The sequence below is a fragment of the Argentina silus genome (genome assembly GCF_951799395.1).
Source record: "Argentina silus genome assembly, chromosome: 6".
NCBI lineage: Eukaryota > Metazoa > Chordata > Actinopteri > Argentiniformes > Argentinidae > Argentina > Argentina silus.
In genome coordinates this window covers 15307379-15333844 of record NC_139660.1, presented here as the reverse complement: position 1 = coordinate 15333844, position 26466 = coordinate 15307379, and the positions used below count along the sequence as shown (strand labels likewise).

Here is a 26466-nt window from a genome sequence, read left to right as displayed (position 1 = left end):
GAGTGAGACAGGATAGAGGGGATACACATGCACATACATGCACACATGCACATGCGCACACACACGCACACGCGCACACACACACACACACACACACACACACACACACACACACACACACACACACAGTACTGTATACATACGTATGTGCAGTGAGACAATGAGATCAAATACCACATACTCTACACCAAATAAATGGAGTGCATGGATTTATTATTCAATATAAACAATGAGGAGTGTGTGTCATGCAGTCTGATCACGGCAATTCTTGTACTGTATACAACCTTTACATGCTCAAATAATTAACTATAATCATGTAAACTAGGCCTATAGAACAGGACCACCATGCATCAATCACATGTGCAGAAACCTATAAAACCACACAAAGGAAACCATTCACAAAATACTTCATACATAATTTGATGTTCATACACATGTTGATGTTCATTTGATGGCAACAGAGAGAGACAGCCACTATGGATACGGGGGGAGGGGGGGGAGACACCATTAACGCATGTCATCTGACTTACAGGCACCAGTTTCATGTACCATTTGGTTGGAGACTTCAGAAAGCCAGTTAAGAGAGACACAGAGAGAGAGAGAGACACACACACACACACACACACACACACACACACACACACACACACACACACACACACACACACACACACACACACACACACACACACACGAGTAACACGAACACAGGGATAATCTTGTCAGAAACATATTTAGGGTCTGTATTGCAAAGTTTCTTTTGTCAAACATTAGGGAAAAGTGAGAGGTATTTGTCTCGTCAGCAAATAAAAAAAGAATGTCTGTACGTGTGTGTGTGTGTGTGTGTGTATATATGTGTGTGTGTGTGTTACAATGTTTCAAGACCCAATTAAGCTCTGTCTTTCACACAACATTAAAGCTGACTAGCTTTCCTTTAGAATACCTAATGACTTCAGGGAACCTTTTTCTCACACACTTAAAAGCAAGTATCAATGACTGTACGTAAATGAGGCGCTAACTCCAGTACTCTACTTCACACACACACATCAGGGGTGAGAATGCTTGCCTCCCTAAATCTAAACCGCTCAGATACATTTTGAATGAGGCAGTTACTGTCTTATGAAAAGGTCACGTCTAGCATTCCTTGTTGATTGAATAAGCCTAGCAGCTCTTTGAATGTTAATCGGAGCTCCCTCATCCATACATAAAAGACTGAAGCCATCAACAGCTCACAATGACAGCTATGGTCAGCTTCTGCACATGGGGCATGGCCTTAAGTCGGGTGTCGTCATTCTAGCACGACCTGCATCGCCTGAAGTGTGGACAGGGTCTTAGACAAGGGTCTGTCGTTAGACAATGACCCTTATAAAGTAATCTTACTGATGGATTACAGTATTACAGTATTATTAGTGACTGGATCACCTACTCAACCACAGTCATGGTCTTGAAAAGCCTCTCTGAATGTGTTATCATAAGTAGGCTATTGAGGATTTCAGACCAACTGTGTTTTCTCCCCTCAAGACAAAGTTGGACCAAAAAAGCTGGTTTTAGGGTTTAACAAGGATTTAACAAGGATTGTTTTATTTGTTTGTTCACACCCATATACTGGCCAATACAAACAAGTCAAGTCAATACAAACCCAAATCCAAATGGTGTAGCCCTACATACGTATGTAAAAAACAACATTTAAGAAATTGCGGCAGTGAGCAGAGCAGGAGGGCGACAGTAAATGGCATTGCTTCACCTCTCCAGGCACAAATGGCCCATAATATCAGGCTACCACCCCACATGACCCTGCAGCAGAGTCAACACAGGCTGAGGGGGGGGGGGGTACATTTGGCTAGTGGAGGAGGGGGGAGAGAGGATGGGTGTGTGTGTGTGTGTGTGTGTGTGTGTGTGTGTGTGTGTGTGTGTGCAGCGGACCAGTTCATCATGGGGCGTGAGCTCCCAGCCGTGCAGGACAGGAAGATCATTGGGGACTGCAGCCATGCCCTGTTCTCTCGGCTACTATCTGCCAAACCGTACTGGAGTATCCAGACCCGGACCAACAGGTTCCGGGCAAGGTTCTACCCAGAGGCTCCCTCAGCCCCCCCACCGCCACCCCCCCATCTTCCCAGTCCACTATTGTTGTTGTGTTTCTGCTATTATTGCTACCATATGTTATTGTTTTTATTATTACTTAGTTGCACTGTTGAGGAGCTAGCTTGCCCAAAGCATTTCATTGTACCGCCTACGGCTGTATTCTGTGTATATGACAAATAAACTTTGATTTGATTTGAAGCTCAAACTGAGCAGCCAAGATCTTTCAACGGCCCCCAAGGAGCACTTAGCCCTGATCTCAATCAACCGCCCACCTCCCCCACTTCAATCAGCCTGCTGTCCTCCCCCTCTTGACATATGACATCCTCTATTAAAGACACGTTCACTCCATCTGCAGATTTGAACTTAAAAGAATTACTGTTATTTTGTGCTCTACCCTGGCATTGCCTTTAACTCTGCACTGACCACAAGTGCCTGCTAGGTCTTTTTTTCTTCTTCTTCTGCATACTGCATGGTAGCTACAAATAAAAGCAGGTCTGGTCAACTGCCAGCCAGCTGGTCAGCTCCCAGTCAGCTGGTCAGCCCTTCTGTGTTCTGATGACTACTGCACATCTGTTCAGGGAGGGTACTTGTCCCTCAACTAAACAAGCTGCTCACAGAGAGCGACAGTGACAGTTTTTGGGGAGCGACTAAGGGCGAGCATTGAGGACATAGTGCTGGGGAGATGAGAGGGAAGGAGGGAGGGAGGGAGGGGGAGAGAGAGAGAGAGAGAAAAGAGAGACTGTCGAGTCAGGAGACAAGGGCAAGTTCAACACAGTTAAATGGGCCATTGCGTACCATAGCGTCGGATACATCATACAGAGTAGCTGCGTCACACGTCTGGTAAGTCATACTAACACTCATACAAAGTGCTTCTAACATGATACAACTGCCCAGCAGTCCATAGAGGATGTCAGGAAACGTGTTATCATAACAATTATTGGGTCAGACATCGACATAAAGCTATAGCTGTAGCCAGAGGTTATCTCAATGAAGACAGCTAAAGTGAGTCATCTGAATTATTGTTGTTGTCATGCTCACTGATATGATATTCATATAATATGATATCCAGTGATATGAGCACAACAACTAGAAACTGGTCATGTCCCTGCCTCGTCTCTGTCCCTGTCCCTGTCCCTGTCCCTGCCTCGTCCCTGTCCCTGTCCCTGTCCCTGTCCCTGTCCCTGTCTCGTCACTAGTGCTAGTTGAACCCTGCGCTGAGGCCCAGCGCTGGGACAGTTGTGCCCTGTTCAGGCATGCAGAGCTGGAGCTGCCTCTGCACACTGACGGGTCACATCAACATCAAACAGCAGACAGGCAGGCAGGCAGGCAGGCAGCTCAAGGACAAGGTGGGGTGGAATACACACACATGCACGCACACACAATCCCACGCAGAACTGTGTACACATAGGTGGGCAGGCGCCCTACCCATGTGTCACACACACACACACACACACACACACACACACACACACACACACACACACACACACACACACACACACACACACACACACACACCCTATTGGCTATCTATAACTGTGCTAAACAGCCTGTCAGGCAGCATTTCGCAGCTCAGGTCTGGGCTGGGACAGACATTTTCCTCGAGGCTCCTTAAGAAACAGAACTCCTCTCTATACAGCAGGTTCACTCAATGTGTTGCTCCAAAATCCCCTCTCTGACATAAACTGTCTTCCTTTAGATGCGCTACAGTGGGGGGCACAGACTAAGTAGTAAACAAGGGGCAAGACCAGGACAAGCTGCTTAGCGTGTTAAGATCGGTATGGAAAGGGGGGAGTAGAGTGGAGAGGAGGAGATGAGGCGAGAGGAGAGAAGGGGGGGGGGGGGGAGCAGAGGAGGATGGAGGGCAACAGAGCGGAGAGGCTGGCATCATTCCTTTGCCCTGCCAGTTCTGCTGTGTCAGGGTGGGTGGAGGGTTACCATGTCAACCCTGCAGCTTGCCGCCAGACCATAATAGCAGCCTGTCTGTGATATGACATGACCACATCAGGAGTTCTTCAACAACATCAAAGTGCATGACTCAGCTGGCCGACCAGACACACAGACAGCAACCTGTCGTAAGGTATTAGAGACCGCATGTACAGGAGCTGCTGTTTATGCAACATGCTAAAAACTCCTTGCTGGGTTGTCTCTTTAACCTCTGACCTGTGTGATACTACCTATCCCTCTAATACTAGATGACTTGACTTGTCATTCAGGTTGAAAGGGCTTCACAGAACGGGAAGGGAGGGGAGGGGAGAGGAGGGGAGAGGAGAGGAGAGGAGAGGAGAGGAGAGGAGAGGAGAGGAGAGGAGAGGAAGCACTCACCCGCGGACTTCCAGCAGGCTCAGCGCTCTGCGTCTCTCTCCTCCTCAGCTCTTGAGCGATAATGTCCTTCAGATACTCGTTTACCTGGTTAATGAACGTGGGAGAAAAAGAGAGAAACTCTACATGCATGAGCAGCTGGGACATTGCACATCATCATTCAATAGTAGGAGACAGTGTGTGTCCGAGCAGTGTATTTGTTTTTACATGTACACAGTCTGTGTGTGTGTGTGTGTGTGTGTGTGTGTGTGTGTGTGTGTGTGTGTGTGTTTGTGTGCGGGCATACGTGTTTGCTTGTGTACAAGCATGCGTGTGTATGCGTGTGTATACGTGTTTGTGTTTGCTTTCTTGTGTGCTCCTGTGCATGTGTGTGTATAAGCATGTGCATATGTGCAATAGTGTATCCCAGTGTAGGGTTCTCCAGGCTGTAGCCTGTAGCTGGCAGCAGCCCAGTGTTCCCAGCAGTGGAATGTAAACAGACTGGGCCTTTTGTATGAGGAGGTGGAGCTGGCCCAGCACTCACTGACACTCACTCCCTCTACTGTACACACACACACACACACACACACACACACACACACACACACACACACACACACACACCTCCAACTGGATGGTCTACAGCAGATGGTGCTATGGAATGGCATGCTAGCGTAACACCTACCTTGTTGATCCAGGTGGTCACGGCGTCCTCTGTGTCGTACGGCGTGTCCCCGTCGTCAGGGTCATCGTGGGCGGAGTACTGGCGCACGCAGGACACCACCTTCTCCACGCTCACCGCCTCCACCGTATACGCCATCATCAGTGTGTCAATCATCGCCAGGTGGGCGCTCTGGAACGGGACACAGAATATGTAGCTGTTTGGTCAAATATTTGACCTCAATAAAGGGCCCTATTCCAATATGGTTGCTGCACTAGTTGCCTTCCCTCTGCTCTAATTGGTTTTGTTATGGGTCTGAAAGGGTTGTGTCAGTCTACAGTATACATGGATACTTTTGACTTATTTACTAATCTGAATATTTTTTACTTATTTACTGTTATAGCTTTTAGAGCTTATATTTTTGTTTCTAAGGCCGCTCTGCCGTAGCATTTTGTTGCATTGTGTACTTTTATATGATGTAATGATAAATAAACTTGAACTTGAACTTGAACTACAGTATACAGAACATGCAGGCTACACTTGGCCAATGGGGGGGGATCTAATATGTTGATTGGAGCTATCCAGAGTTGACAGGTCTGTGAGGGTCAGGGAGTGAGATATGGGTTTGGAATTAAACCATGGAGTCTTTTCCCTCCTCCATATCTTGGCAGACAGCTCTCTGTCTCCAGTTGGCCCCACCCCAGTTGCTGTTGCCCTGGAAACAGTTGCGTCTGTCCCTTGTTACACGACCCAATTAGCTGCCTGTTCACAGAGAGTGATAGTGAGTGCAAGAGGCCAACACCAACCCTGCAGCCTCTCACACATGAGAGAATATGAAGATGCATCTCTCCAAACTACATTCATATTCTACAATTATAGAAATTTGTTTTCATTGTGTGTTTCCTGTGCAAGACACACACACACACACGCACGCACACGCACACACACACACACACACACACACACACACACACACACACACACACACACACACACACACACACACACACACACACGCATGCATGCATGCACGCACACGTACACACATACACTCGAAATAAGAATATAATAGAAGCGGGTGATGAAAGGGATTTCTGAAAAGAGCACTTCACATGCAAACAGGAACAACTTTCATGTGTGCCAACAGGCACTGCAGGTTAAGAGCATGTCATCAGGACTCATTGTCATACACTATTGATCTACCCTGAAACCCCTTTAATGACATAAAGTCACAAAGACACACAGATAGCCTATAATCATGGTTCTACATCTATAGTCTATGTACTGCATGTCCTCTACATGCCCACATATCCTGTACTTGTAAAAACATTGTTTACAACATATGAGAATTATTTGCACTAAACTTTTCCATAAGCTAATTCAATGAATCACACTTAAACTTGATTGGCCCCGCATATACCATCTGTTATGATGCAATAGGCCGCAGTTGAGCCAAATTAAACTATTCTGGGACAGAGAAACATGACAAACTACTCTGTACTGTATACATTGATGGCAAGGGAAACCTAAGTCAGGTGTGTTGTAGCTCAGGTTTAGCTCTGCATGCTTTGATGGCAACACTTTATCTGTGTAATGTAAAACAATGAGCTACAAGGCATTGGGATAGGGCTTGTGAGTTCATGGCTAGTTACAGATGTTTAAAATAATCTTATTCACATTCCACAAGGCCATATGAAACAAATAAATGATGTTTACTCATCCGATGTTAGCGCTAACAGTTAGCCTTTGCCCTCTGTAGCAGTGACTGCCCCACTTCCAGCACAGCATTTAATAACACACTGCTTAAAAATACATGACACTGCCATTAATTTAGGTATCCAAACACTGGGGCAACCAAACATTAGTCCTCCTCTCACACACCCCTTGTTATGACCAGACACAAGCACAGTGAAAAATGAACCCAGTATCTCAGCTCAAAATTAACTATATCAACCCAGACTAAGCTCATCTGGAACAAGAGGACCAGAGGGCCAATGGTCATGTCATAATTTCTCATAGGGCTGTTAATATTGATTTTAATGTCCTTTGTTCCCTGCTGAGATCACATGACAACAACAACAACAACAAGGACTTATCTTGTTTGATGGGTGGGTACAAGAAAAGAGTGTCTCAGTGTATCTGTTATCTGTAAGTGGCAGTGTTGTTTATTCAGATAGTGAACAGAGCTCATATTCACAGAGCCTCTCAGAGTAGGACTGCTGATCTAGGATGGCTTTTGTCTTTTGAAAAACACATGGACAGATGCAGACCTGGTCCTTAGCTTTGTGAATGTGTGGGCCCAGGTACAATAGAAACAAGACCTCTGGGGGTGGTGCTATTAGTAGGACTCTTGTCTGGCCCTTGAGCAGGCAGGGTTGTTCGAGTGGCAGCCAGGCTGTTTACCTGTGCTCTAGAATGTTTACTTGGGTGATAGTGACACCTTGCTACTGTGGAACCATGACCCACAAGTCTCCTTGATCATAGCAGCTATGAGAGCAGAAATTATGTAGACAGACTATTGAAGATAATATTGATTTGATACAACAACAAAATACATTGTAATCTGTATAACAAACATTCATCAAATCCTAAGAGGAGAGTAACACAAGAGCATGTGCCTAAATGTCACATCAATCTCTAGAAAGAGAGAGAAGAGATAGAGCCACTGGAAGGAGGCAAGATAGAGGTGGGGGAGGAAAGGAGGGAGAGAAGGAGAAGAGGAAGATCCCTGTTTGCCTGCAGAGTCGGTTAACCTCTTCCACTTCATTTGGCCAGGCTGTCATCCAAAATTAGCGATATTTCCTTCCTGAATGCGTTGTGACATTCTTGTACGCTCATCGCAGGATAAAGCAGATGTGAGCTTTAGGCCTACAGTACGTTATGACAGTAGTATCCCTTCTTGTGCTTGTCACAGAAGCACATAGATGTACAGCACTAAGCTTTCTCATTAAGGTGATTACATATATAAATCCTATACTGATTTCTCCTGCAGTAAGAGATGTTATTTTATAGTCAATATCCTGTTTTTATTGCTGGCTACATCATTGGTGTATTTCCACCCTGGGAAAAAGGCTCTCCCTCTACCGTGTAGCTGTTCGTCTTCCAAATGGCTCCTTTGGTATGGAAGAAGCGTAGACGAAAATCCTCCATTGTAGCCTGATTAAACTGAGTACAAAAGAGGAGCAAATACTGTACGTACGGCTTCGGCTTCCTATGTAAACCCGGTGATATATCTCACCTCCTCTTTGTGCGTTCAGTGAGTTGTTTGATGTGAGCATAAAGCCTGTCAATGTAATTTCTATTAGGAATGCCCTGATTACATAGCTCAGGGATGACTGGCTCTTTAAAAAGCACAATTGATGATCAATGTCCTATGCTACAGTTCCACAACTGGTGGGTCGTGGTCAGTCCAACCTGGCATCATGACTGAAGTTTGAGTTGTAGCTATCATGGTTGTGTCTATTTTGTATGTTACAAGAGAATTTGACAAGCTTTTATCTACTCGTCAAAACACCCCCAAAAAGTTTTAGGTGAATAGCACTCTGCAGTGGGTGCAGAAAGCTGCCACACGCAAAAATAGATCAACTGCAATAGTGGCCCATGTTCCTTTATAAGTAGAAAAGACAGTGATTCTGGAGTGTTCTTAGCACTTAAGCTCTTTATGGGTATAAAACACTGTCTAAGAGTGATTTGTTCATGTCCAAAGGCTCTCTGTCCAGCAGATGCTCCTGGTAACTTCAAGCTATTTCGTCTCTACAAAGAAAAGCACTCAGTGCTGGACTTTTGAAGGTCACCAGAATGATCCAGGAAAAAGCAGTGATGCTGAGGGAGATGTTTGAGCTGCTCTACAGGAGAATACAATGAGGAGAGAATATAAAGGAATACAAATATTAAGACATTATCAGCCTGGCTCCGACTAACTGATGAGTCAACAATCTCACGGATGGTGATGATACACTTCCCTCAGGAAGGCTCTCTGGCTCTTCTCTTGGCTACTTTGAAAGTGTGTCCAAATGCAGGCAGGCAGGCATGGAGGCAGACACAAACATGCACGCACACACACTCCTGCACGCGTGTGCCCGCGCACACACACATGCGCACACACATACGCAAACACACACACAAACACACACACACACAGCCAGGGGGGCTTGGCGCTGACTGTGGGAAAGGCCCACTGTGTGAGAGGCCCTGGAGGAAGGACCACCTAAACCCCTCCTCTCCGTATCGATCTAGGACCAGCTTACACTCACCTAATTCTAATCTAGCCTTTAGGGAAAGAGACCCAAAACTGATCAGAGAAAAATTCACTTTGGGCTGGAACTCTGCTCTTGGGGTTGTCTAGTCCTGAAAGAGGAGAGAAATATGGTAAAGGTATGCTGTTCAACCAGTCTTTACCTTTTTCATTTCCTTCGTAATAAGATCTGTTCAAGGAAATCTTCCCTGAGCCGTGATGATCTTTATAAAATCCCCTGCTCTGATTTCAACAGAGTAATGAGAAAATTACAGTGCTTTTTATCTCCTGGTTAAGTGATATACACAATGAGCTTACTGAAGCATTACTGCGGCTAAAAAAATATGACTATAGTTGATAATCTAGGCTGTTTTCCCATTATGGCATGTTCTATTTGCATTTTGGTTCTTCATCATGTCTGGCTATTGACTCCTTAGTAAACATGACCCTGATTGGTTGGAATCTTATGAATGGTGATGGCCATTGGCTACTGAGCATAGTTCATCACCCCAGTCATCCAGGTCACACTGTGCTCCTCTCCCGTTTCCCGTACAGACACAGAGGCCTCTCTTGGTGAACAAGACTGTGTCTGTTCAGAGTTGAGGACTGACAGGGGAAAAGGACATTCCTAACATGGCTGTCCCTCCTCCCTGGACAGATAGCTGTTCCAGCTACTAGACTACAACACCTGAAGCACCGGGACTAGAGGCAGGCAAGGTATTTCCTCCTGCTTTATCTTCATCATGCACCTGCTAGCCTCTCTTTGTGCTGTACATACAGTAGAGTACTTCATAACTTCACATTCATTCCATTGTTATTGCATGTTTGTGTATCTATCTATGTGGTACTGTACAAACATAAACTGAAGTTATGAATACACAGTTATATAAAAAAAAAGGGGGGAAAAAAACAAAACAAGAATATCTAGCATTCTTGGCATTCTGCAGTGCAGTCCATCGCTGGCCAGTAAGGTTCTGAGTATAATAAAACATCTTACACAGAATGGGTTCAAAACCCAAGAATAATGTAATGTGTTCACCAAGCCATATTGTACTACTTTGGAATAGCTGTTAGCGCTGAGAGAGACTATTTGCTGTGTTTCAATAGCTCCAAAAAAAGAGTCTCCTTGCCTTACTTCCTTACCTTTCCTTTCTTTTCCTGACTGTTACCTTTTCCGCTGTTACTTTTAAGATTACCGCAGAGAAAGAAAAACAGATGAGGAGAGGAGGCCAGTTGAGACTATTGGGACACCCCGCACCTAGAAGATTCTCAGAATGAAGAACCTATTGAAGTTCACATGCGTGTTAGTGAGGAGGAGTGGGATGCGGGGGCATAGAAACACTGTCTGCCTGCCTACCTGCATGGATTCAGCCCTTCTGAAACCTCTCCCCCAGAGCACGGCAGGCCTCATCACTGCTACACCCCCCAACCAACCCCCCCCAACCCCACCATACGCCCCTCTGCCTGCTCGTGAGGTAACCATGGAAATGGAGCGGCTGCTGCTCAGTAGGAACAGGGAGGGTAAGCAGCGGGGGAGAGATAGAGTGAGAGTGAGAGTGGGAGAGAGAGAGAGAGTATCAAAGCGAGAAGTCAGGTAGCAGGGCTATACTCGTCCTCTCTCCTATTCACCTCTCTCTCTCTCTCTCTCTCTCTCTCTCTCTCTTTATCTGTCTTTCTCTCTCTCTCTTTCTCTCTCTCTCTCTCTCTCTCTCTCTGTCTCTCTCTTTGTCTCTCTCTTTCTCTCTCTCTCTCTCTCTATCTATCTATCTATCTATCTATCTATCTATCTATCTATCTATCTATCTCTGATCAACTGAATGAGTCACTCACCTCATACCAGCGGACCGCAGCTAATGCTTTCTTCATTTGAACTCATATCCATATGGAGTTGCGATTAAAAACACTGGGAAATGTTATTGTTGTTTAGTACCTTAGGCATCTGTCCTGTGACTCTAGAGGATGTAATTCATTACAATCCAGATTCACATTTCCAAGTAATAATCTACAGGAAATGATACCCGTCTTGTAACAGTATTAACGCCCACCACCGTCCTAGCGACGTACAATAAGAAATATACTGCTAATAATTGGATATCATTTGCATACGAATACTGTTCAAAGCAAGAGGCAAACTCAGATCTTCCCTGTCTATTAAATACAAATTAATGAAAAAACCAACGAACATGCGGGACAAGTGGGTCAGTGCTTCTGTGCCTGGGTTTTTAGTTTCAGATGTAGTCTCATCATGGAAGACCTTGTCAGAGCCAGGGCTGAGCTCTCTCAGACACCAGTGGGTACAGCAGCTGACAGCAGACATAACATGTCATAACAAGATTACAGCCCAAAAGGCCATAGTCCTCATGTTATCAAGATCAGTCAAGATTATTATGCTTATGTCAGACATTCCCACAAGGCAAATGAGATTGTGGTGAAATTTGAAGTGAATTTGAATTTGTTGCAGGTTACATTCATACATTCATTTACATTCATCCCCTTTGCTGTGGAAATTATTCAATGTTTACATGCATTATTTAACTATCAGGAACAACATTCTCAAAGAGCAGCTGGATATGTTGTGAAGAGTTGGTTATTTGACCACTCGTATTGAGTTTGATTCATCACGTTCATAACTGCTTGAAGTTGTACTTAGGAATACATGCTTAACCCGTCCTCTATTCTTCAGTGTTTTATTTCACATTTTTCAGTTTATAGCTCCTTTGATGATCTATTGATGTATGCTGCCTAGCAGAATCAATGACAAAATACCCCTACATCCTCATTAGCATGACATTTGCATGTAGTAAAGGGCAGATTTAAAGCATTTCCATTAACGACCACTCCTATAAACCTGTCTTCATACACACACCCCTAGCATCCCTTCACTGCACTGCTAGTAAAGCAACAATGAAGTCTTATATGGATCTATACTGCACACACGCAGTATACTCACAGTAGTGGGAGCTGTCTCCATGGTGATAGTGGTGACAGGTTAGGGGAGACAAATCTACATATCAGAGAATACTGACAGGAATAATGACCAATTTATGACAAACTCATTAAATATTAAACATATCCAAGACATACACAGACCTTCTCAACATAACATCAATCTTCACGATGAGCAAAAAAACTCTTATTACCCTTATTGATAGGAGGATAAATCTGTTCTTTGGCTAGGAAGACACAACACACACACACACACACACACACACACACACACACACACACACACACACACACACACACACACACATATATATAAATAGGTCCTGAATACAAGGCACTGTTTGCATGCCCCAACCACCTGGTCTGTATATAGTACTCCACATTTTGCTACAGGGACCACTTCAAGCCCCCTTAACTGCAGGCAATTATGGCCATATAGAATACACCCACCATGCACACACACACACACACACACACACACACACACACACACACACGCACAAACACACACACACACACACACATACATACACATGAATACACACAGAAAGCTCCAAGCACCAAGCAAAACTAAATTACCTGATACATCCATTAGCCAACATGTTGCTATTGTTGCTAATGTTATTTACTGCCTCCAATACATACAAACATCCATCATCATCTTTTATTCATGATCAGACCATTGGAGATACAAATTATTCCACAGCCACAGACTGGACCCTAGAGATGGCAGTGAGTTTTAGAGAAAATGTACAAACTTATTGAGGTGTGGATCTGGTTGACCAAAGCATTGTTTGAGTTAAACGCCTAAAGTGACTTTAAGAAGAGCTGCCTAAGTAAAGTCTTCCTCTTTACAGTAGTTATACTGTAGCTACTGTATGTGTGAGAGCTTCCTCTTCAATGCCAGTTTTACCGGTGGGAAGCGCTGGGATGAAATTGCATTTGTATTCTCTCCACACACAACCAGCCAAAGAGGCTTGACAGAGATCTGAAAGTTATGGACTCAACCTCAGCAACTTCCCAGATGCAAGCAGGGCTTAGGAATCTCTGTTTCCATCCCGGGACGTAATTGTCAAGCTCGGCACCACTGTCTCTCCTAGTTTTAATCCCCCTTAAACAACAAAATTGTGGAGTAGAAATGCTAGTTGAAAATGCATACAGATCCATCCAATACAGACTAACAATGGATAGAGAAAGGATGTATGATCACATCATATCACTCAAATGTTGAATTGAGGCTGATATACTTAAAGCCCTCAAGCTATTGGTAAGGACTTTATCATTATGTTCAATGAATATAACATGGTATGTATACAGTACATAGGCTATAGCCTATAAGCTATGATGCATGTCATTGTGATAACATGCTATTTCTAGCCTTGGCATACCGTAGGCCTTTATGTTTGAGCATATGTGTGTGTGTGTGTGTCTGTGTGTGAGTGAGTGTGTGTGTGTGTGTGTTATGAAAGGAAGAGAGTTTTCATATATGAGTACCATAATGTATAATGAGTAAAAGAGAATTTGAGTAATAGAGAATGTCTGTGGGAGTGTGTGGGTGGGCGGCAGCTGCCAAATCTGGAGCATGACTTCAGATGTATGAGTCCATCATAGAACCAAGTAAAGAAGGGATAATGAGAGAGGGAGAGAGAGAGAGAGACATGGAGAGAGAGAGAGCTGCAACGCAGGGAGCTTCAGTGTGACAGGCCAGCGGAATGAAGAGTTATGTTAGAACCCACAATTTCCAATTACATACAGTAAGACATAATCGCATAAAGCAGCACATAATAACAACAGTTGCATTGCAACATGGTGATCAGTCTCCCATATAATGTAACACACTATTTATGACTCTATATGAAGAACAAATTTGTGCATTTAATAAAAATGTATATAGGCCTAGGTGACGTAATGCTGGACGCAATGCAAAAGCTGGGCTCAATGTCTATATATGATAGAATTAGGCCTTTCCTAATTCCTGTGTTCACACGACTAATCTCCGCTATCAGCTCTCCACACAACCTCACCTTGAAATAGACTCTCCTTCAATAATATATGATGCATCTCCTGAGTTGTCATTTCTGTGGCGCAGCAACTCAAACTCAAAATGTGATTTGTTTGTTATCAGTGTGCTCTGATAGTAATAAAACTGGTCAATGGGCATTACCTTTTGACTAGTGTTGCATTGCTAGTATGTTGAGGTACAGAGAAACAGCTCACAAGAGCTGATTCTTTGTTCACCTGATGTTCAGAAATGATGCTGAGATGCTGATGCTTGTTAATGTAAGTAATCTCATACTGTGGAAACTCCACCATCAGAGCAGAGAACAAAAATCACGTCCACGAAATACCACTTCTCGAGCACCATAACACAGACACTCACAAGAACTTATCATGACGCATTATCATCTTCAAAAATCTCCAACCATCTAAAGCAATCCACTCCCACCCAGCTGATTGGCTATGATGAGACAACACATCTACTTCAACAATGACCAGAAACAGGACACTGCAATCTAAACATCTCTTCTCTTTATGACTCTTCCCTAAGTATAAGCAATGGCTCAGGGAACCCACTGATTGCACTGCACTGTTGATGATGACTCAGTTCTCAGTGCTGAAAACCATGAAATCTGCATCTCTGCATTGCAGCACTGAGCCTTTCCAACAGACCCTGTAATTGCGACACCTACAGTAGCTAATCAAGCAGATGAAACAACACAGCCCCTGGAGAGGAGAGAGGGAGGGAAGGAGAGAGGCAGAATGAAGGGATGGAGGGAGGGCAGGAGAGTTGGAGGGAGAGATGGAGAGAGGGATGTAGGGATAGAGGAGTGAGGGATGAAGGGATTGAAGGGGGGGAGAGAGATGGAGAGATTTTCACACTCCTCTCACAGAACCCATTACTCACATTTGGGAGCACTAACTTCTACAGTATCACTCTCTGGTCAACTGGATCGAAAGTGATTTTGAACTAAAGAGAGATAGGGAAATGATGGTTCATATATGAAGAAGGATAGAACAATTCTTATGTCATGGAGGTGATATGGAACTACATCTGGGAGCCAGGGATATCATGCTCTTTAGCTATTAGTGCAGAAATGCTACCTGGAGAATATAGTTTAATTCTCCTTTTTCATTTCATTCTAGACTGAAATATAGAAGCAGTAATGCTGTATTGCTAATAAAGAACACTTTCTATAGTAAGTGACAGTTATTAGGGGAAATCTGATTTATTTACACTTTTTGAATAACTGCACCATTAGCATATTCAAGCAATTTAAATCAGTGCGGATCTTTAGCCGATGGAAGTTGGCGAGAAATTGTGGCACGCTGTTTGATAATCATGCCTCAATACAAAACCACTCAGGCAATTTAGGCCTCCTATTGTGATAGAGACGAGGCATAATGACGGCATCTCATTCCTCCTCAACGTGCTGCTGAGACCAGTCACTTCTGCAGTCACTAACACAGCACCATGAGGAGACAGAGAGAGAGAGAGAGAGAGAGAGAAATAACCGAAAATAGGGAGAACAATCACAGAAGAGTTGGAGCAAAAGAAAATCAAAGTTTAAATAACACACTGACTCTGGAGAGTGCCCTAAAAATAGTGGTGTGGATTAAATGCTTATGGGGATGCCCATGGTGGTATCCTAATGCTTGTATATATATCTGTCCCTTACTAGAGAATGTGTTCTTTATCAGCATTACATCATTACTGTTTCCATGATTCAATCTAGAATCAAATGAGATGGACAAACAAAATGTGGGGGCAACAGAACAACAATGTAGCTGCACAACAAAAATCTCCAAACTCCATCCTCTTGTCTTACCATGTGGATGGGCCTCCTGCGGAGGTCCCTCTCAGTGACCAGCCTCTCCTGGTCGGTGACGTAGAGACCCTTCTGGGCCAGGGCCTGGATGACGGCATCGTGGCCCACCAGGGGTTTGGTAGCGTCACTCTTCAGGATGTGGCTCCCGGCCTTGCAGTAGAGGTCTGCAGACAGCAGCAGGTTAGCCATCGGTGGCTTCAGGTGCTCCTGATCATACTGGTCTGTGTAGAAGGGCTCCTTCAGGTCACACGGAACACTGTCTGTAGGACAGAGAGAGAGAGAGAGAGTGAGAGAGAAAGAGAGAGAGAGAGAGAGGGAGGGAGGAGAGAGGGGTGATCGACTATGCATTTCACGTTCAACAAGTATGGACTTAGTCCTTTTATATTTTCATTTTCGAGAGGCACGCGTAAACATATTTGGACAGACTTCACCACCTCAGTAGAGCAAACCAGTCAGTACAGCTAAATATTCTTGCCATAGACGGATATGATGGGGTTTCAATCTAGTATTGGTAGTTCTAGATTCACAAAACAGTTTGAAAAGAGTCAATGTTTCAGTACATGTCTAAAGACACAATATACTGAATGACTTGTTCAGCGCCTGGCTGTGGCAAGTCTACTTCATTGTTCTACTAATCCAAAGACATGGGCGTGATCGCAATCTGAGAGCGTTAGTTTGGATGGACCTCCAGTTACTATGGAAACACCAGGATGAGAGGAACCGAATCAATTCATCTGCGGTCCATATTTTTCCAGCAGCTCCCAGGGAACTTCCTTCTCAGAGTCTGCATCATCAAAGGGAGAGGGAGCAGAATACAAAATGTGTGTGTTTCAGTATATGTGTGTGTGCGTGTGTGTGTGCGTTTGTGTGTGTGTGTGAGTGTGAGAGAGAGAGAGAGAGAGAGAGAGAGAGAGATAGCAGATCCATGAATAGTGGGCCTGGAGTGGACTTCAAATAACTCATTTTTCAGTGTTTTTTGTTCAAGTGTTTTTTCAGACTCAAGTGTTGGGAGAATGAAAATAGCTAAGGAAATAGATGCGTGTTCACACCAATCAGGAATCTTGATAGGGACAATATGACATCAAATAGACGTGAAAATGAGGTTGACATGGAATTGACTCCAACTCACAACATTGCACAGCTATATAGTAAAACACACACACACACACACACACACACACACACACACACACACACACACACACACACTAGTATCCGAATCTGCAATGCATGGTGGAGCAGATGGGTGTTTATTTTAATGAGGGTGTGTAGTCACGATGACAGAGGCCTTCTCAGCTTCACACTCCCAATGTCACCCTCACAGCACTGGGAATCATATCATATCAGACAGTAGCTCATAACAGAGCCATGCTATCGCATCAACAAGGTCATGTAAGGGTCTCCATTGGAATGGAATTACTGAGGGACTAGGATCAGATTATCGTACCTCTAGTCCTGACCGTTCGGGGTATAGAGAACCGTCAGTTCTTGTCAGAAGACGTCAGTGTGTATCAGTAGTATGGGGAGGATGACGCAATTAATAAGAGGGGTGGTGGGTGTGGCTGAGTCCCTGAGAGGTACAATTCTCATACCCACTTTGGTTAAAGGCTGCATTACAAACACTACTCTCATTGGACCTGCTAGCACAAACCCAGAACACATAAAGCCTATTGTAAGAAGACCTAGAAATGGGAGATGGAGCATACAGTAAATCCGATTTCAAACTTGAGATTCATTTCTGTGTGTGTGTGTGTGTGTGTGTGTGTGTGTGTGTGTGTGTGTGTGTAGTCCTGTTCTGTTTAATTGCTTATGCGCCTAGAACTATTCTGAGCCGTGTAGGATCTTGAGCCAGGAGGCCAGTGCTCCTGCCTCTATCTCTGGGGGGGACAGTATTTTTGGAATCATCCCATTTCATTCAGACCTAATTGAAAATACATGGGATATCTGGTTAGAAGTTCATGGATTTCAGAAGTATTATGAAGGAACTAAAATAATCTGCTGACTGGCATCAGCAGTAGCATATCCATCAGCCTGTCTGCAGCCAGATTCACACAACATCACTTTGGATTAGACGGTTTATGAAAAAAAGAACACTAGCCTTAGGTACAAGGGTATGCTTGACTGTTATTCTGTTGTGTGCTGTGTTGTTGTTGTTGTGTTGTGTTGTTGTGCTTTGCAACAGTAGCCGATGTGTTGTACATGTGTTTAGGCATAACAACCTGTCATAATTATCTGTCCAGTGTTGTAAGTCAAAATAATACAAAACAGATGTTTTGATGTCTTCAGTTACAGATTCACACCACTAGGAGTTAAGTGTATTATGCTCCATGAAAGTCTTCAATAGGAGACATCTGGTTCTCTTTGTTACAGATTTCATGGTCAACTTGAAGCTTCAAACACACCAACAGCAAAGGAAGCTCTGTTTGTTCATCACAACAGTTTGTTTAGGATTGAGTTACTGGCAGTTACATCACTTATATCAGCTGTGGCAGAATGAATGCAATTTACCTGTTATTTTCTTTTTCTCATTCATATTGGCAGTGAGAAAAGGACAACAGTGTGTTCTTAAGTTTGCATATTTTCTGGTATCAGAGGGAAATATCACTACAGCTTTTGAATTGTTATTAGTACAAAGTAATACTATTACATGAAGTAGTTCCAAGTCACACTTATCAAAGTCTCATAACAGTCTTAGGGCCCCAATTTCATTCAGCAAATAGTGCTGTGCAGATCAGGAAATACCTTACAACCCAGAATACTCGACAGCGTATTGTAGCTTGATTGTAACAATGGTTTTGAAAAAAATGTAATTATTCAATCTGAGTTTTTGTAAACAGTCTGAAAATACATTGCATATCATGGAAACGCTATACGCAGTATTAAGAACTCTCATCAGATTATTTCGTCTATTAGAAATTTTACCGTAAAGATGGTCAACTTTGCCCCAATTTTACCAATTTTTGTATATGCAAATTGGGGCCTATAAACTGTGTGGCTTATTACAGATAACTTATTACAGATAACTTATACACTATATCAATACACAACTTATTTTGAAATGTACATGAATCAAATGGTGCAGACATTGCAGAAATTAACAAACAAAAATAACCTTTATATTACCTATTTGATAAGACGGATATTTCACCACACAATGCAAACATGAAATATAATTCATGTTACTTTCTTGCATGAGTGAGCTGACAGTGTACTTACTTTGTGCCCTCTGGCTCAGCAATCACTGCTACAGCCCTGTGCCCTTCAACTTAGTAAACAGTAGGCTTTAGTACAACACAATACTGAGCCTCCTTTGGCAAACTACTGCTTATTGTGGTAGCAGGATTACGGATCAGAATTGAATTAATCCAATGGCAAAAATAGCATCTTGTAAATCAGAAACAGAGAGTGTAGGGGAGTAAGTATTTGTTGTTCTCCAAAGAATTGTGCCATTAGAGCCCCCATCAACTGAGAAATACAGCAGCCTTGTTTGCCAGGCTGACAACACTTCATCTTGAGTCTAAAGACTGGGAACGAGACTCGAGGTGCAGTAACTTTAAATGTAATGCAAAATACCCCAAGGCTAGGCCAGCTCAATAACATCCCACGCCATTGAGCAGGGCCTTGTACAGATGAGTCAGAAGATCCTCTGTTCACTAGTGACCATGCTATTGAGACGGGATACAGCTCACAGCAAATGAGTAAGGAGGAAAACATCTGTGCTATGATTGTCACAACGTTGATGCACATCTTAAATCATGATCTTCCCCCTCTAGATCGAGCAAAGTTCAGGTCCAGGTTGGAGTGTATATCCAAATTCATGAATGTATCAAGTACCACCACAAATAAAAAAGGTCAGCCCCAAACTCCTATTATTACATCATTAATATTGTATTACTACTATGCTACACAGGTAATACAAGCTAGATTCAGGGTTAATGCATCACTGCTGTAGAATAAGCAAGAATAGGGTGTATGCCCATAGGCCTGGAATGGGCCTGTTATGGTCAAGATTTAGAGCACTGAAGCAGGAGACCTCCACAGTCTGTTGGTGATGAGACCATTTGTGGCATCCATTCACACCTTCCTCATGTTTACACTGCAACCTATCTGATCTAGAGAGGATCATGCAACAGTTATTTTTCTTAATTAGTGGAGGTCTCCTTTGTGTGTGTGTGTGTGTGTGTGTGTGTGTGTGTGTGTTTCTTGCTGCAACAGCCAGTCCTAAATAAAGTGCTTCAGAATAGACCTACTTATTTAGATAGAGGTGACACAATTTCAGTAATCAATAATGCATTCTCTAGCAAGCATATGAGAGTCTGTTTTTTGTTAAATGAATAACACATAAAGCATTTTTAAAAATGCAATACAAACGCCACCTACCTGTCCCAAATGATTTGGCCACAAGCCATGTGAGGCTACAGCAGATCTTTGCCCGTGAGAAGTCATAATGATCGAAAGACTTAATTGCTGGAACAATAAACGTCTTTTTAATTTCCTTGGTGTCCGATACTTCACCCATAATATCACCCTCGTCTGAAACCGTATGGTTACTATGAAGCAATAGAAGTCGATGACATCCCACCAATGGAATTTATTGCACCAAATTTGACTTATTTTGCAGCCTTCAATTCCTAATATTGATCGGATGCCATCAAAACTGAGGTCGACTGCAAGCCATTGGTAACGTATTGTTTTGCAACTCTTTTGACGTTGTCAATATGAATCCTTTGAGCGCCCCTGCTTGTATTTTTCATCCATTCAATTGAAATTGGGTCCGCTGGATAGCTGTCAACCTATTTCAGAATTTCAGAGGGAAAATCGCATCTTCTCTTCAGCTAGAGATGAGAAAAACATTCCCAATCCATCCAAGTTTCTTGTTTTGAGCTCAGTTCTTTCATGTTCACATATTCTCCTTTGGATTTTGTTCGTATTCCCCTCCTCTATTCAGTCTCTGCTTTTCCTCGCTTGTTGCGGTTTCCCTGCCGCACTGTGGCTATCAAAGACCTGAACCACTGCGCTTGCGCGTACCACCCAGCCACTAACTGCACCACATACAAAAGAGGACAGCAGCATGCCTTCACTACTCTGTACAAATACATCTGAATGTACAGTGTCTTTGCATATCAATGTCCGTTTACATGTGAATGGACACATGCCTACAAGTGATAATTACCCTTCCCTTATAATACAAGTGATCATTGGGCATGAAAGTCTCAGAATTAGGTGAAAATGCCTGCTTGGGCATGATCAAATATGATCTAGGCCTGCGAGATGTATCTAGGCCTAAGAATGTATCTATCTGGAATGCATCTATCACACATGGCATTTAATCCAATTGTGTTCTATAGTTTATTTAGCCAAGTAGCCAACTAATTTAAAACATATTCATGTTAGGTTGAGGTTTTGAATTAGTTACTAACATAGGCTTAAGTGAAAAACTATTTAAAAACCCTATAAACCACATATGCCTACCCTATTGCCCACTACTTGTTTACTCACCCCGATCACATTCTAAACTACAGTACCCAGCATTCAATTCACTTGGAGACGTCATTTACATGAGTCGGTGTCCTGAGTGATGAGAGTAAACCAAACTGAGAACGCTTTGCAGATGAGAACATGCATGTTTATTTCAAAAACTGCATTGTTATCTTTAGCAATTAATATCATATTTTGGCAGAGGTCTTGTGTTTTAATAGCCTACTGGCTCTCTTATCGATTAGTTCTATGTATAGTATTGTAAATGTAGCAAACCGTGTGCTATCGCTAGCTAGCTAACATTGATATCCACTTTTATGTGCACAGGTTGACTTGACATCTGCGACTGCGTATGCTGACCGTCTGATCACACATATTCATGCACGCCATAGAATAATCATTCGGAAGAAAATGTTTATGCCAAGGTCTCTGAAAGTGAAGAGACCTGCAGACGGCCCAAGTCAAGTTTCAAAGAAGAAGTGCAGGGTGAGCCAAAAAGAGGAAGACAAGAATGACACTGCAGAGACCACCAGCCTTCAGAGTCCCACTGCAACTCCCCTGGAGTGTAGGGAGTCAAACTCGGACAATGAGACACAGAAAAACCCGAACCCCCAGGAGACAGACCCTCCATCCCTGGAGGCTAGCTCTCCTCCAGCATCAGAGGACCTGCACGAGTCTTCACCAGAGGACAGCGAGGACGAGGAGGAACCTGTAAAGTCCTTCAGAAAGAGCCAGAGATGGCCCGAACCGGGGGAACCCGTCTGTGTAATGTGCGGCCGCTACGGGGAGTACATCTGCGACAGTACGGACAATGACGTGTGCAGCCTGGAGTGTAAGGCTAGTCATCTGGCCAAGATGGGGAAGGGCAACGGGGAGGACGCCTTTAACCGTGCTCAGGCTGGGGAGGAGACGACCTCACTGTCAGGACAGCCAGCTGTTGACAGTGGTGCCACTATCATGGGGGAACTAGACATGGGCTATTCCTACAGGGAGGATGTCTTCATTTCTGGTCTGACTGAGGAACAGGTACAGAGGGTAAAGCAGGAGCTGAGTATTGTCGCCCAAGGCAATGAGGTGGACAGACCCATCATCGAGTTTGAGCACTGTAACCTCCCCAAGACACTTGGTGCCAACCTGAAGAAGGCCGGGTATGAGACACCCACCCCGGTTCAGATGCAGATGGTTCCCGTGGGCTTGACTGGCAGGGATGTGATCGCCAGTGCCGACACAGGCTCAGGGAAAACTGTGGCCTTTCTCCTGCCAGTGGTAGTGCGGGCCTTGGAGGTACAGTGAAATGTATTATTCCCTGGAATAAAGACAATAAACACAAAAAACATTTAATTGAAAATGAACACCTAGATTTGCTGCATTGCACACTTACAGCTGGCACTTCACATTGTTTCTGGAGAAAGTAAACTTAAAAAATTGGACTGGCACAGCGGTTAACCCAATTTTACCCTCTCTCTCACTCTTTCTCCCTTGAAGCAACAGCAATGAGTAATTCATAAGGAAAGACCTATTTTTGTCTGTGGCTAAGCTGCAGTCTCAAATTATATACTGCTACCCATGAGAAAAGGAGTCTATGGCTATTTAAAAACTGAAGGAAATGTGTAACAAAACATGCCAATATTATGTGGATTCCAAGTGTATAATAGTCACCTGAAAAAAACATCTAGGCTGATTTAATTATCTCACGGTAAAAGATAAAAAATAGAAAAGATAAAAATACAATACAAATGTGACGCATTATAAATGGCCTTGAAAGAAATCATGAATTAAAAATCAACTTTTTAGTCTGGTGATGAGCAAGCACACTTGCAATCCTTGTAGTTGTCAAACCAGTGAAATTTGACCATGTTGAATCAACCAAGCCCTCCTGTTGTGAAGTCCTCTCAGAAACCAGTGGAGGGTGGGCGTGGTCCGATGGGACTCATCCTGACGCCCACTAGGGAGCTGGCCATCCAGATCGAGAGACAGGCCAAGGAGCTTGTGATGGGCCTGCCCAACATGAGGACTGCACTACTGGTGGGAGGCATGCCTCTGCCCCCTCAGCTCCACCGCCTCAAACGGAACATCAAGGTACAATGTTACAGCAACGTTTGTACAGTTCATATAACATCACTTCAATATGCATCAGATTATTGCTTGATATCATTTCAATGTTTAACATACCAGAACATCATTCAACATTATGTGAACCAAAAACATTATACTGCACAGGTTGGGTATGCTTATCAAACTGTACACAAAGCCCTCAAAATGTTCTGTATAATAATCTAATTATATATAATATTACAATTCAATCTACTATGTCTCTAGATAATAATAGCCACCCCAGGGAGACTTCTTGAGATCCTGAAGCAGAAGGCAGTGCAGTTGGATGGAGTGAGAGTTGTGGTGGTTGATGAGGTAAGACAATCTTCCTGAAATAAACAAACAACATAAACGTTGTTGTTACTGAATCATCATGAAAAATCCACAATTCAATGTATAAATATCAAATCATAATATATGTATTGCACGTGCATACTGTATACATGCAATAAAAATGTATATACATTATTATTTCATATTTATATGGATAGCGTGCTGTCCATTCTTTATTTTCTCCCATATGATTTCCATTCAATATTACAGTATTGAAGTCATGTTGTTGAACATGTACCCTGTCTTAAACTATTCAAGTTGACATCTTTATAACTCTTCTATGTGGTGATTATTAATGTATTTGGTATGTAGGCTGACACCATGTTGAAGATGGGCTTCCAGCAGCAGGTTCTAGAGATTCTAGAACACGTCCCTGATGACCACCAAACCCTGTTGACCTCCGCCACCATCCCTGTTGGCACGGAGCAGCTGGCAGCCAGACTGACCCAGGACCCGGTCCGCATCACCATCGGGGAGAAGAACCAGCCCTGCGCCAACGTCAGACAGATCCTTCTCTGGGTGGAGGAGCCCTCCAAGAAAAAGAAGCTCTTTGAGATTTTAAATGTATGTAGAGAAACAGTTTTCTTTCTCAGTGATTTAGTGTAGATAAAAAAAATTGCAGTTTGGGTTGTTACTTTCTGTGTAATGTCACAAAACCACTTACTGCTTGGAGTTATACTAACTTAAGTGGGAATTCCTGCAGCGCCTAACGACTGGTCTCCCATTGAACAATATTTAGACTGCCGTTGTTGCAGCCCTGCCCCCTTCTCCAGAGGAAATGGGTGGGCCCTCAGCCATCGCCCTGCTCCAGGAAACTGAGCAATGGCTCATACCATCTATTCAAAGCAGAAAAAAAGGAAAATATTAAGCTCTCCTAGACCCATTGGAGAAATTACATAACTGCATCGATCAGACTAGCTGAACCTTAACTACCTTTTAGGGGGAAATTAACTTGCTCTCCTCTGTACTTTTACCTCCAACCCACTTATCTACTGTCCAACATTTCTGAAATGTCTGCCTGTGTATACCTCTCGAGATATAGCACATAGTGCATTTAGTCATTTAGTTGATGCTTTTGCAAGCATTGTAAGCAAAACTCTTCACAAGAAGTTTGAAGAAATACTATAATCTAAGCATTGCCCTGTGTTGTCTTGTGTCCCTGCAGGACAGTAAGCTGTACCAGCCTCCTGTGGTGGTATTTGTGGACTGTAAGTTGGGGGCAGACCTGCTGTGTGAGGCTGTGAAAAAGGTCATGGACCTCAACGTTGTGGCCATCCACTCAGATAAGACCCAGTGGGAACGCAACCGCATCCTCAAGGTGAGGCCAATGGCAACTACGGAAATATTACTGTACTCAGCACAATGAGTACCTCATGCAAACAGAGTTGTGCACGATAGAAAGGAGAACGTCATGTTTTCTGTGGAACAGAGTCGGTATCAGTCCTGATGCATGAAGGTATATTTAAAATGGCAAGATCATCAATATTGCACCTCACTGATAATGCACCAGATATTTATATTGAAGATTAAATAGACAAGTTGGCTTCATATATCCTGTGTAGCCTCCTTGAAAATCATTTCAAATTTAATCTGTTTTGTATTCAGGGTCTTCTTGAAGGTGATTTTGCGGTGGTGATCAGCACAGGAGTTCTGGGAAGGGGGCTTGATCTGGCCAATGTCAAACTGGTGGTGAATTTTGACATGGCCCCCAACATGGACGAATACGTTCATCAGGTTGGTCACGGTTGACATCACCTCAAACCTTGAAAAATGAATGAGCAAGAGAGTGAAAGACACTTTTTCTCATACTCACTTGAAGGTGTCAGGAAAGTAATGTTTTGGCTTGACGAGATTTGAAATGATTATTCTCACACACCTCTTTGTACCCTGTTTTACACAGCAGTTTTCTTGGAGCCTTACCATTGACCAAATATTAGTCTTTTGTCTAAAGCCACATATGGGTGATACTGGTAGTGGAGTACATAACACATCAGTGTTAGGCATGATATCGCTCTCTTTGGATGACTGCTAGTCCTCCTAACCGGACCTGTATGCCCTTCCTATTCCTCCAGGTTGGCAGGGCGGGCAGACTGGGCCACAGGGGCACGGCCATCACGTTTGTCAACAACAACAACAAGCGACTGTTCCTGGAGGTGGTGAACCGAGTCAAGCCCACAGGCTCTCAGCTTCCCCCTCAACTCCTCAACCACCCGCACCTCCACGAGCTGCAGAGGAGGGAGAAGCAGAAACGCAAGCGAGTGGGGGAGGAAGACACCCTGGTCACCAAGAGCAACCTCCTCGACATCATCAGGAAACACGACAGGAGCTCAAAGAAATAAGAGCCAATTCTGTTGGATGCACTTGTAATGTGTTTATTTTTGTATATATGGGACATTTTGAATAAATGAATATCATTGAGAGGACGTGTGACACCCTCTTTTACTGCTCTACATATTATGTTTTATAAGTTAGTAAGGGATTGGAATATTTGTTACAATATGTATATGTTG

The 26466-nt window shown here is 43.5% G+C and overlaps 2 protein-coding genes across 2 annotated transcripts in view; one reads left to right on the top strand and one right to left on the bottom strand.

The window, feature by feature from the left end:
• Positions 1 to 20570, bottom strand: part of camsap2a (calmodulin regulated spectrin-associated protein family, member 2a) — a gene marked incomplete at its 5' end in the record, with an annotated part of 34774 nt that extends 14204 nt beyond the window's left edge. Inside the window, 5 exons of the mRNA XM_083672533.1 lie at positions 531 to 563; positions 4408 to 4491; positions 5069 to 5236; positions 16052 to 16311; positions 20432 to 20570. Coding sequence (XP_083528659.1) covers positions 531 to 563; positions 4408 to 4491; positions 5069 to 5236; positions 16052 to 16311; positions 20432 to 20570 — 684 coding nt within the window. The remainder of the gene's footprint in view (positions 1 to 530; positions 564 to 4407; positions 4492 to 5068; positions 5237 to 16051; positions 16312 to 20431) is intronic.
• A 1055-nt stretch (positions 20571 to 21625) lies between these two features.
• On the top strand, positions 21626 to 26374 carry ddx59 (DEAD (Asp-Glu-Ala-Asp) box polypeptide 59). Its single transcript, XM_083671220.1, has 7 exons — positions 21626 to 22813; positions 23417 to 23608; positions 23849 to 23938; positions 24269 to 24520; positions 25122 to 25274; positions 25562 to 25690; positions 26029 to 26374. Exons 1-7 carry the CDS (start codon positions 21941 to 21943, stop codon positions 26293 to 26295), a joined length of 1956 nt encoding a protein of 651 aa, XP_083527346.1. The 5' UTR covers positions 21626 to 21940; the 3' UTR covers positions 26296 to 26374.
• The last annotated feature ends 92 nt before the right edge of the window (positions 26375 to 26466 follow it).